The 12,090-nt window shown below is 37.3% G+C and overlaps 1 protein-coding gene across 6 annotated transcripts in view; it reads left to right on the top strand.

Moving 5' to 3' along the window:
* CDC42BPB (CDC42 binding protein kinase beta) overlaps positions 1-12,090 on the top strand; it is a 95,344-nt gene that overhangs the window by 67,112 nt on the left and 16,142 nt on the right. Inside the window, exons 19-28 of one of the 6 annotated variants that reach the window (XM_048069764.2) lie at positions 1,206-1,354; positions 1,926-2,020; positions 2,108-2,187; positions 3,603-3,653; positions 4,825-4,914; positions 5,348-5,422; positions 5,834-5,939; positions 8,374-8,510; positions 9,095-9,234; positions 10,791-10,872. In XM_048069764.2, coding sequence (XP_047925721.2) covers positions 1,206-1,354; positions 1,926-2,020; positions 2,108-2,187; positions 3,603-3,653; positions 4,825-4,914; positions 5,348-5,422; positions 5,834-5,939; positions 8,374-8,510; positions 9,095-9,234; positions 10,791-10,872 — 1,005 coding nt within the window. Of the gene's footprint in view, positions 1-1,205; positions 1,355-1,925; positions 2,021-2,107; positions 2,188-3,602; positions 3,654-4,824; positions 4,915-5,332; positions 5,423-5,833; positions 5,940-8,373; positions 8,511-9,094; positions 9,235-10,790; positions 10,873-12,090 lie in introns of all 6 variants that reach the window. The other 5 variants (XM_048069763.2, XM_048069767.2, XM_048069765.2 and 2 more) reach the window with 5 other exon arrangements.

The following is a 12,090-nucleotide window of genomic DNA, read 5'->3' as shown; positions in this document are numbered from 1 at the left end:
ACATTAGATGCAAGTAAATATTTTTAATCACCATTACAGTGAGATTAAAAAATACCTTATTTTGTACAATTATTTTTGTACAAGTTTTAACTGGTTAGTATTGTTACAAACTAGTGACATGAGACATTGTAGCTTTATGTGCATGTAGAACACTGAGACCTTCTGCCATAGTTTTTTCCCACATAGTAGTAACATGGTTTCCCAAAATTCTGTAAAAGAAGAGAGGCGAAGCCCTCACAAAGTATGGCTTCAAAGACAAAACTGTTTTGCCTTGGCAGGCATTAAATACCTGCAGAGCCACTTGCAGCTAGGCTCAGAAGCCCACATTCCTAAGCAGTGTCAGTCAGCACAGTCAAACTGCCATGCAAAAAGTCAATTTGCTGCTGGTTTATATAGATAAAAGTTATTCATCACTTCCAAACATATGAATAAGAGAAAATAAGAGAAGATTGGCTTCTTATGAACTTTCTGTACATCTTAGAGAGACGATCATTATGTTGATAGGTTTAATAGGAAGAAAGATTGGATCAAATGCAGTTGGCCCAGAATAAAGAATGTTTTCTGTTCTTTGTATTACAACTGGTTTTGTAACTTCAGCAGAACCTGATCTAAGGTAATTATTTCTTAACATAAAAAGTGGCTCTCATTTTCATGAGTGTTGCTTGCAATTTCATGTGTGACTAGAGAGAATATCCATTAGAAAACACTGAAAATGTAGTCCACATTGAAAAATGCTTGGGAAAGCTTGGAAAATTAGCTTGTGGTGGAGAGGAATTGCGTAGTGTATGCAGAAGCATAGTGCATGCTGCTTAACAAGTGTGTGAACTGTTTAGGTAAATGTTCTAGATTCTTAAGACCCAGGTTACTTCATTTTCTTTACTTTTTTGCCACTCTTGTTATGTTTTAGGTTAGTGTGTTTGACATTAACTATTTACATTCATCTCAAATTTGAAAGTCCAGTATGTCACCATGCAGATTTTATACTCTTTTTAGCATAACTAAAATTAGCCATTTTCAGTGAGTTCTCTGTTTGACAGTCACACTTGCTGATCCTCCGTTTGGATTTCAAGCATATTGTTTTGGTGGCTTAACTGTTTAAAAAAAAAAAAACTGTTTATTAATTTTTGTGAAATAAAATCTGACGATTGAGTTACATGTATCAGGAATGATGTTCATAATTAATATTCAATAACTTATTGCAACAGGATCCACTTTGGAAAGTGCGACGCAGTCAGAAGTTGGATATGTCAGCTAGGCTGGAATTACAGTCTGCCCTAGATGCTGAAATTCGTGCCAAACAACTAGTTCAAGAAGAGCTACGAAAAGTGAAAGATGCAAACATATCTTTTGAAAGGTAATCAGGGCTTTGGTTCTGTTTGAGTTTTAATACGCTGCTCTAGACTGCTGGTTAGAATAGTAACAACTTTTTTCCAATAACCCCCTTGTGCCTGGGATTTGGACTTTTCCGGAAAGACCCTACTCTATAGACTACACATTTCTTACATAGTCAAGTGAGAACTCTAACAATTTATTTACATAAAGATTACACTGCTCTGAATATCTTGGGAATAAAATATGGATCTTCAGCACCTGAGGTAAAAATTATGGCTAAGAGATATTTTTTTGTAGACTAACTGGAGAGTAGAGATATCCTTGGGAAGAAAAGACCAAACTAGTATTAGAATAATTTTGTTTGGCAAATATCTGCAGTGTTAACAGGAATCTTAAGTGCAGTTTGCACTATCTAGCCACATACTGAGGTGCCTTACTAGTGAGATGAAGAGGGGAGAAATAAAATTAGAATAAAAGAAAAATATTTAGCCCTTCACGCACCTCCAAAAAAGGTGTTTCCTAAAACTCTGAGACTGACATTTCTGCGTTTGAAATGTTTGAGATTGTATTTTGATCACATTATGTTGCTTTAGTAAATTAAAGGAATCGGAAGCAAAGAACAGGGAACTGTTGGAAGAGATGGAAGGTTTAAGGAAAAAAATAGAAGAAAAATACAGAACAGATTCAGGTAATTGAAGTTACTGTATTTCAACAGAATTCTGACACAGCCTGTGGTGTTGCATTTTAGCTAAGTCTGTTATGTTTTGGGTTTTAGGTCTTAAACTTCCAGACTTCCAAGATTCCATTTTTGAATATTTCAACACATCTCCTCTTGCACGTGATCTGACTTTCAGAGTGAGTTATTACACAAATTAACTACAAAAATGTGATAGCCGAGTTAAATTTTTATTACGGAAAAGTAACTCTTGGGCTCTATGTGGCAAATTTGTATCTGGCCTGTTAGCCAAATTAGTGGGACGTAGAGTTGGATGTCCAGTAGATGCTGGATTGATTGGCATTTTGAAGAGAAGCTAGCACCTTTGGGAAATACTCCCAAAAGCTCACATTGATTATCTCTTATTCTACTTTCTTTCTTTGTTAAACTCAAACCTTTAGCTGAGAAATACACATTCAGGTTGTTTTGGAAGGGCTGGCACACCCTATTACAAATAAGGGATTAAGCGCTTTACTGTTGGAAAATACTAGTTAATATAAAGAAAAGTATTCACTCAGTTCAAAGGGCATTTAAACAGATATGTAAAATTGTTGGCTCCAGATCTTAATGGAGTGGTTAGAGTAGAAGGGACTGGAAAGAGAAATCAGAGGACCCACAGATGTTGGTATTGTAAGTGTATTGTGACACACCCTCTGATCCTTGGAAAACTAATCATACAAATTGCAGCTCCAACTGGGTGTTTCACTTAGAAAAGTTTGTGCATTCCCTGAGGAAGCAGCTGTTAGATGCAGCATTGAATCACATTTCCTTACTTCATGAACTCTTGATCCTTGAGGATTTTCTGGGATTTTTTTTTCTTCAAAACACATGGACAGCTCAGGGTAAAACCAAGAGCTGGAACTGGAAAGAATAATCTTTTATGTTTATGGAGCTGAGTCAAAGGAGCTGAGGTTAAAACCTCATCAGTCTGGTTAGATACTCTATCTGAAATGTGTGCTTTCTGTGTCTCTTTTCAAATTGTTATTGGTGCCAAAAAGAAAGCCTATGGACATGCTGTGGTATTTGCATATGCATACTTCGTGTATGCACTGTTCCCAGTTACAAAACATCCACGCTGTTTTTTTTGCTGAAGCAGCAAGATGAGCTATGCGGATGAGGTGGAAGGAGAGAGAGAAACATGATATATACTACTGTCTGGATAATAGCTTTTATCTACAAACCTTAATAGTTTAAAACATTGTTTTAAAAAGCACCAAATACTCTTCAAATACTAACATGTAGAATATCAAGCCCATAACTAATCAAGATTCCATTCTACAGATCCAGCAATAAATACATAGTCTGTGGGAACACAGGTGGCGTTTTCTGATGAATTGCATTAAAATTCATGATACTGTATTTAGCGATATCCACTAACAGTTTTTTCACATGTACATGTAAAGATAATGTCATGTGATCTGGGTTCATTTAGTTTGAATGAATATCATTGGGCCATATAAAACATTTTCTTTAGCTAGCCTACTAATATTCCATCTGAAGTTTTTCTGTGGGTGATAAGTGATCGTTTTTATCCCTCATATCTGTTACAACAAAGGATTCTGTTTCTTCTTCGTCTACATCTTCTCTGCTAGCCTTTTGGGAAGAAGTAAGTTCTTGCTGGTAGTTTTGTCTCCTTATTTTGTTGTGACCTGTCATAGTAAAAATGGCCTTCTAAAACTAGACATTTTGCTTCATTAGTTTCTCTATAACTTAATCCACTAAATAGAGCTAGTTTAGTTCTCTTTTAATACTTTTCTACAGGCTTATTATTTTAGAATCTGTTTATATGACTAAAGCTAAATCACGCCTTGCATTTTTAAATTGTTCATATTACATAATGGTATAATTTGATCTTCATGGCCCAGCCCTACCAATCAATTCATAACAAAAAACAAACAACAAATATCTGAATCCATTTAGTGAGCTAACCGAATTCGAGCCATCTTCCTGTCGAAACTGGCTGGGAAGTGAGTGATTCATTACTCATTGCCTTTAGTGCTAATTACATCATTTATGTGAAGTCTAATCTGATGTTTGTTAATCATGATTTTCACGATGTCCTCAGAGTACAGTAATACAGTACCCTGCTTCCACACCCAGCTTCTTCAGCTGTGGAATTGTAGCATGCTTCCCCCTTGTGCTGGCAATTAGTAGTTGCTAATGTAAGTGTGAAATTAAAGCTTGTAATGGATGCTAGTCTTAAATTCTAGTGAAATGTAAGACAATATGATTAAGACAACGTGGTTATTTTTAATGATACAGGTGATAATAAAATTAGTGGCCATTTTCAAAAAAAAAAATATTAAATTTAAAAAGATTGTATGGTGTTACTTGAAGAATTTTTCCTGTGGTGAAATTGGTAGCTGCTGTCTGCCAGAAAAATCCTAGAGTGGTACCAAGCTACCAAGAGAAATGAGCTATTTTATGGATTATTGCCAAGCTTCTCAGACATCATTCCATACCCTCATGCAAGAAGATAGACATAGTCTTTCTGAGAAAAGAAGGCTGTTAAAGGATTTATGCTGCCTACTACTGGGTTTTGCATTTCAGTGCTTCCAGCTTTACAGCTTTTCCATCAGGTGGCAGGGTTTGTTTTAAGGAAAGGTTTTTTTCAGAGTGGAAAGTTGTTAGATGTGTGCATATAGATATATTTTCTCGATGTATTTTTTACAGTGAGCTGTTCATAGTAGCTACCCTGAAATTCTAATCTGTTGGCATGAGAACACTTCATCTAATCTGTGGTATCTAATTTATCATGTTTGATGTCACTTTTGCAGACGAGTTCTATTAGTGAGCAGGAAACACAGGGTCCCAAATCAGAAGTTTCACCATCTACTTCAGTTGTAACTGCAGAGCAACAACAAGAAGTAAGGGAACCATTATTTTACCCTGAAGAGTAATTCGGTAGAAAGTCTCTGTCTTGTTCATTATAAATATATATTGCAGCATTCATTTTGAAGAGGCAGAATTGAATGTTGTTTATGTGTAACTTGTCAGTGTTAATTGCATCTGCTTTAAGGACGGTTGCAAATGAAACCTTTTTGTTGGCTCTGTGTATGTTGATGTACCTCATTTTCATATGTTTTCTGTAATGCTGCTTGTTTGTTAGTGTGCAGGCTTTCCTGTGAGTGCTTTAAAACACAATCTGTTTGTGCTAAATCAGAATGGCAATGTTTATGACAATTAAATTTCCAATAATTTTTGAAAAAAAAAATCAGAAAATGATAAGCTTTGCCACCCCAAGATTAAAACAAATTCTTGAAGCCTCGTTTTGCTCAATTACAGTTTTTTGTGATTCAGGAACCAATTCCGCTTCAGAGGATGCCTGCAGCTCCTTCCCCCACCATTCAATCCATTTCTCTAGCTGTACCAAAGGTAGGGGGACTGTACTAACCTTACTCTGAAGAACTAAGGAAAAATTACCATTTGTAAATTAGCCATCTGTGTTTGTCCTGTTTGGGTTTGTCATATGTTGTTTCTTTGCTAGGTCTCTGGTTTCACTCAAGTGTTACCAAATGCAAGTTGAAGGGGTTTGATTTGTCAAAAGGGATGACAGAAAAAATACTTGGTTGTAGGATTTGGTTTTAGTGTCTTCTGCAATTTGAAATAATAAATACTGCTGTTGTCTTGCAGCACCTTTTACGAGCTACAATTATTTAAAAGCCCCAGTTTCATAATATGCGCTCTGATACATTGGAGGGTGGAGGGTGAATGGAGATGCTTGCATTGTATAAGTACAGAAGTTGAACGGTTGTTTTTCTTGTTTGTCCTGAATGTATCTTTCAGCCTAAAGCTCACCAGCTCAATATCAAGTCATTCACAAGCCCTACTCAGTGTAGTCATTGCACCTCTCTCATGGTGGGATTAGTTCGTCAAGGTTATGCCTGTGACGGTGAGTCAGTTAAACTTTCTGCTTTTTCTGCAAGTTGTCCACCCAGACCCACAAAATTGTCCCAAAACACTAATGTATTTTAAGGCAATCATTTCCTTGGAGAGGGAGTGAAAGAGAAGGGGTGGCTATCACTGAATGTTTCTCATTTTCTTTTTCTCCTTTTTCTCTTTTTTTCTTTCTTTCTTCTATCATTCCTTTTTTCTTTTTCTCCTTTTCTTTCTTTCTTCTATCATCGTCAAAGAATTAGCTTAAGCTCTCATGGTTCCCTTTCTATCAATCCTGCTACCATTAGTGATGTAGTGTGAGTTGAGCAGGTAGGTGGGAGTGTTTTCTGTCTGTATAGTGAAGCAAAAAGATAACAGGAATGCTGTGGTAAGGTATGCATCCTGATCATAAACCCTGTGTGCTGGGAAGAGTATTTGCTAGGCTTTTTGGTCTATAGCCAGCCTTACTGTCCATTAGGTTTATTTAAAGTGCTTTCTCTGATGCATGTGTCACTATTGAATTCCATGTTTTAGTATATGGAGGTATTGTTATTTGAAAATGCTTCTCTGAATCATGATGAGACACATGAAGTCAGTGAGAATTCCACATATCTGTTCAAAATACTGTGAATAGTTTTACTGTATTTCTTTCCCCAGCTTTGTTCTTGCTATGACACCCCCTCCACTGACACTTGCAGCATCATATTCAGATTGTATCGTCTGCCCTAAGGTGCTTCTTTCCTGGCAGGTCTTCGGGCAGTTCTTCCCCAGAAGCACCTACTGCTCTGCTAGCACTTGCCCTGGGGCTGCCTTTTCTCTCCTGCTGACAGTTCTGAATTCTTGTTTTGCACCTTTTCCTTCTTTTTTCCCCCCCTTAGTGTATCTATCAATTTCACTCTTCTATTCTCGTGTGTTTTGACTAAGCAGTGCATCATTAGTTTCTCGTTTGCCTCCTCTGCTCCAGGTCTTGATAGCTACAGAAAAAACTAGAATCACCTTGACATAAGAATAGAGATGACTCCAACAGAACAAAACTTTTGCCATGTTCCATTCCCAATCACTTGCTTTTCCCAATTCCTCCTCTTTTCTATTGCTGGAGAGTGCAGTAAAATACAGCTGTACTTAAAGAGCCTTTCCCTGTTCTTCAACTACTGTGCCTTGGCTTGCACAGTCCCAATAATTATGATGCCTCCTGAGAGAGCTGAATTTATTATCTGGTCATGAGCAGCACCTACAGTGCTTTGTGTGCTTGACATTATGGTAACCCTCGGAAGGCAGTGCTCTCCCTGGGAGCAGGCTGCATCTCAAAGAACAAGCCAAGCAGCCTGCCCTGCCCTGGGCTACCTGCACTCCTGGCTATTCCCAGTGGCATCATGAGCTGGTTTGTAGGCCAGTCTGGTTCCTGCAGAAGCACGTTGTTTCCGGCTGCCATATTTTTCTGGAGTCTTTTGACCCTTGGTAATTACAGGACTAGAAGTGCACAGGGTATTTGACGTACTCACTTCTGAGAATGTGGTTAGGAGGAAGCACAGAGAGGATAACAGCGCCGTGCTGCTGTCCTCCTGCCTTCCATGCCTACAGGGAGAAGCACAGTCGTTGGGGCAAAACAGATGAAATATCTGTAGAAAGACCTGGCCCGTAAACTGTGGGTCAGGTGCCTTGCTCTAACATGTTAACTCATCCGACAGTTCCGAAAGTCTGCCTTAAGTGTCATATGTGCTGGGCTTTTTTTATGTAGTCCTTCCAGGTGAGGTACTGTATAGACAGGAGTCCGTTGTCCCTTGCTGGTGTAGCACAAAGTGGTGTCAATGGCAAGAAAGGATGCAAGATTAGTATAGCGTACATTTGCTCCTCATTTGAACTCTGAAATGTATATATGCCCCTTTCATCATACAGTATTTTAGTTGTTGCCCCTTGGTTTTTTCTTTGGTATGCATTCAAGGCTGTTGCCTGTTTAATTCTTTAATGATTTCTATTGTTTGTCAGTTTAGTTTTACTTTATTTTTGTACGAGTAGACTCTCTTGCATACTTATATCCAGTTAAACACCTACTATGTTTATCTTGTCTCTTACCACTGTTCAATCATTTTTATTCCTCCTTTATTAATATATATTCTCTTCTGCAACTGGGTCGATTGCTTCTTAGCACCACTGATGCTAACCAACTCCTTTTCCTTCTGGAAAATGCTTTTATAAGTGACATTGGGGTGCGAAGTCACTTTCTGCCCAAGGAAGTATCAGGTTTAAAAGGGAAAATAAAAGCACCTTGGAGCGTCTCCTACAATATCTAGGTGTGTTCACTCCTTTAGCATAGTGGGTTCCTGCTATGTTTGACTGGCAATTTCAGTGTAATTAATTAATTTGCTGCTTGTAAGGGTAGACTATGTTAATCTCCTGTTATGATTCACTCATACATGCGTTTCACTGTGGATTTTCTCTTTTGTACTTAGTGTGTTCATTTGCATGCCATGTTTCCTGCAAGGATAGCGCGCCTCAGGTCTGCCCTATACCCCCTGAGCAAGCCAAAAGGCCTCTTGGAGTAGATGTGCAAAGAGGAATAGGAACTGCCTATAAAGGTTATGTCAAGGTAATAGCCTTTTTGGTCTTGGGGAAGAGAACAATACCACACTTCACTTACGCAGCTTGGAACCTCTGAAGTATATTTAAACATATCTCCTAAACTGGGCTAAAGCCTTAAGGCTTTATGTGCCATCTTTGTAACTTATTTAACATTAGTTGCATTAGATGTGGAAAAAAACAGTTGATTTTACTACAGGAGCTAAAGGTTAGTAGCTAACCTGTTCCTAAGTCCCGGGGGGTGTAGGGAGGAGGAATTTTAAGGAAAAATTTCTGTCATAGTTGATGTAAACATAACATAAAAGCTAAACTGCCCTACAATTTTGGCATTTGTGTAATACACAGGCCACATTGTTTATCCTAAAGCTACATAATATATTTATTAAACTGTAACAGAGGATGTTTGAGCTTAAGGGGAAAAAAACGATTGCTTGATTATTTGATGTTTTTCACTCCATTTTGAAGGGCAAGTAAAATGTGTTCAGCTTCCATTGATCAAAATATTGGCTTTTTGAAATGTCCCTGTTTTCTGTGTCTACTGCATGTGCTTAACTTTAATAAACAAGTAGCTATTTATTATTTATTTATACACAGGTTCCAAAGCCTACAGGAGTTAAGAAGGGGTGGCAGAGGGCTTATGCAGTTGTCTGTGACTGTAAACTCTTCTTATATGATGTGCCTGAAGGAAAATCCACCCAGCCTGGAGTTGTTGCAAGTCAAGTCCTGGATCTCAGGTTTGTATTTTTCTGATAGGGTAGAAACCCTCTTTATTTTTTCTCTTACAAGAATATTTATCTTTGGTATGCAATAAACTTTTGGATCATGGAGCTCTGGTCTGAGAAAACTCTGTGTTCTGGGTATAGATGCCAGCTAAATTTAGGCTGAAAGAATTGGCTCAGCAACAGTAAGTCACTTAAGTGCTTTATAAGAAGTCACTTGTACAGGCACTAATACTTACAGTATTAGCATGCTTCCTCCTAGAATTCCATATTTCCAAATGGAAAACGAATAGGCTTTGGTGGATTGGTTCTTCCCCTGCACTCAGACCTAAACAGTGAGTCACAGATCGTCCCATAGTCAGTAATTTCATGAACATTAGAAAAGCTGAAGCAGCCTGCAGAAAGCATCAATTAATTTATAATGCAAGTGGCTTTGACCCCGCCTTCTCACAGGAGTCATTTTTTCATGGTGAGCCATTTGTAACACTGAACACTGCCTACAAAAGATCTGAGGCTTTCATTCATCAGAGTAACAAAGTTTTTAAATTTTAATTTATGGAAATATTAAGTATATTACCTTGTATTACAACACACTGTCTCTGATTATAAAGTTTACATTCATAAGCACATTGATTTTTATTTTTTTTTCCAGACAGCAGTACCATGGGGTTGCACCAGTACTGCTGTTCTGTTCTCATGTTTATTCTCTGAGAACTGTCAGCGTCAGTTCTCTGACATGCTGGCGGCAGGAGCAGAAGTGTGGATCTATTGAAAATAACAGCGTTCACATCAGTACATTGCTTGAAGCGACTCAGCCAGATATTATACCAACTGTCCTGTGCTTTATCTGTTTATTGTAGCTGCCTCTTTGAGGCTGTCTTCTGAAGGTTCTTAGATGTTTTAACAGATGCTAACTACCATGACTAGGAATTCTAGCATGGGCAAGTTTCAGCCATTAGTGTCATCTTTACAATAAAATTGGCAATTATGGTGATCAACTTGGTCTTGGCACTTTAAAAAGGCTTGTGTAGACAGGCTCTCTGGGGTGGAGCACTCTGAAATGCAGAAGTTGTTCTGTTGTCTGTTTATTTTACTGTAATAGAGAATAAAATCTAGCTGTTTTGAAAATCCTTATTTGAATCCCACAAACTATAATTATGTTGCCAAGAGCTTTTTATGTGATTTTTCTTTTTTTTCCAAAGGCCCCTCTCTTGCTACACATTGAGGTATGAATTATTCATTTCTAATGTGTCTGCTGGGCTGGAAAAGCAATATTCTTGCTGCTAATTGTAGAGTAGGTGTGGTTTGTAAACCAAAACTACCCAAGGCCAGCCCACTTCACTTCAGGTGGACTGAGTTACACGTACTGAATGTTGTAGAATCCTAACTAAAGCTTGCAAGTTGTTTAGGTTGAGGACAGTTATAGCATAACAAAGCAGTGCTCCCAGTTGTGACCTCTGTGCAGTGTTAAGAAATTGCATCCCATTGAAACGGTTGTGATGCCAGTTAGATTTTGCTGAATATTGTTAGTGGGTGCATATATGTGATTCTCTTGTTCTCTTTCTTACTAGAGATGAAGATTTTTGCGTCAGCTCTGTCCTCGCGTCAGATGTAATACATGCAACTCGTAAAGACATCCCTTGTATATTCAGGGTATGGCTATCAATTTTTACTATTAAAGACAATACAAATTAAACACCAGTATTCTCTTTTTATAGTGAAGTATGAAGTATTCTCTTTTTATAGTGAACACATTTAATGTTTATTAAGTTATGCAAATTCTGATTTTCCTGATTGCAGAAGTATAAGGATGTATAGGAATGTGTACAAAACAACATGATACTCCTATTATAACTGAATTGCAAAGAACAAAGTTCTGCTTTTAGTACTTCCTTGTGTATAAAGTTTGACATCGTTTCTTTTTACTTAATTATAATTCAGTTGCTTTAGTATATTCATGTATCATATTCCATTGGTATTACTGGATCCTGTTTTTTTTCTTATTAGATTTGAGGGACTCTAGCTTTGGGAATTGATGTTGTAACAAAGTAGGCTGAAGCTGGGTAGTGCTTGCTGATTTTATTTTACAATGTATTATATTAAAAAAAAAATCCAAAACTTTTTTCTTTAATTTCATTTTTAAGTATAGTAGGGAAGTACTAAAATAAGAGGAAAGAATTCACTTAGATAAACTAATTGTTGACGTACATTCACTCTGAATGCTGTATTTATTTTTAAACAACAGGAACTTTTTTCTAATTTGTATGTGAATTATACTCACTCTGGAATCTTAAAATATAGGGAAAAGTATGTTAATAGCCAATATCTATAATCCCTTGCATTTGAGTACAGAAACTCTCACTGTTTTCAGCATCTCTAAACCTCAGTCATTTGGAATCCAATCAGAGGAACATGCAAGCCAGTTACTTGGTCCTGTAGAGTTTTATTTAGGAAATGTCTTGGCTACTTGAATGCTACAGTGGTTTTGCTTTTTTTTGGCCTTTTTTTTTTTTGCACAAATACTTTCTGCAGTGGATTTTTCATCCTTTAGTTTACAACCACTTGTACCTTCCTTTTCCTAGTTTCTAAATGTTCTGTTTTTATTCATGTCTGCCTGCTGTCTTTTCGAATTGCAGAACAGTGCAATCATTTTAAGAAAAAGGTTTCCATACAGCTTAGCTTGCCTGACTTGCTGCTCTATTTTCTGCTTGTACTTTTTCTTAAATATCATTCCAGCTAAAAAGCTTTTGTCAAGTAGTCCCTGTATAAGAATACTTGTGTGGATGGACATGATGAAATGTCTCTGGAGTTTGATCAGATTATCTCCTACTAGAGAGATTTGAGGAATTAACTAAAAGCCTGCTGGATATG

The sequence above is a fragment of the Anser cygnoides genome, chromosome 5 (assembly GCF_040182565.1).
Source record: "Anser cygnoides isolate HZ-2024a breed goose chromosome 5, Taihu_goose_T2T_genome, whole genome shotgun sequence".
Classification (NCBI taxonomy): Eukaryota; Metazoa; Chordata; class Aves; order Anseriformes; family Anatidae; genus Anser; species Anser cygnoides.
The sequence above is the reverse complement of the archived record's forward strand: the minus strand, read 5'-3'. Positions and strand labels throughout refer to the sequence as shown.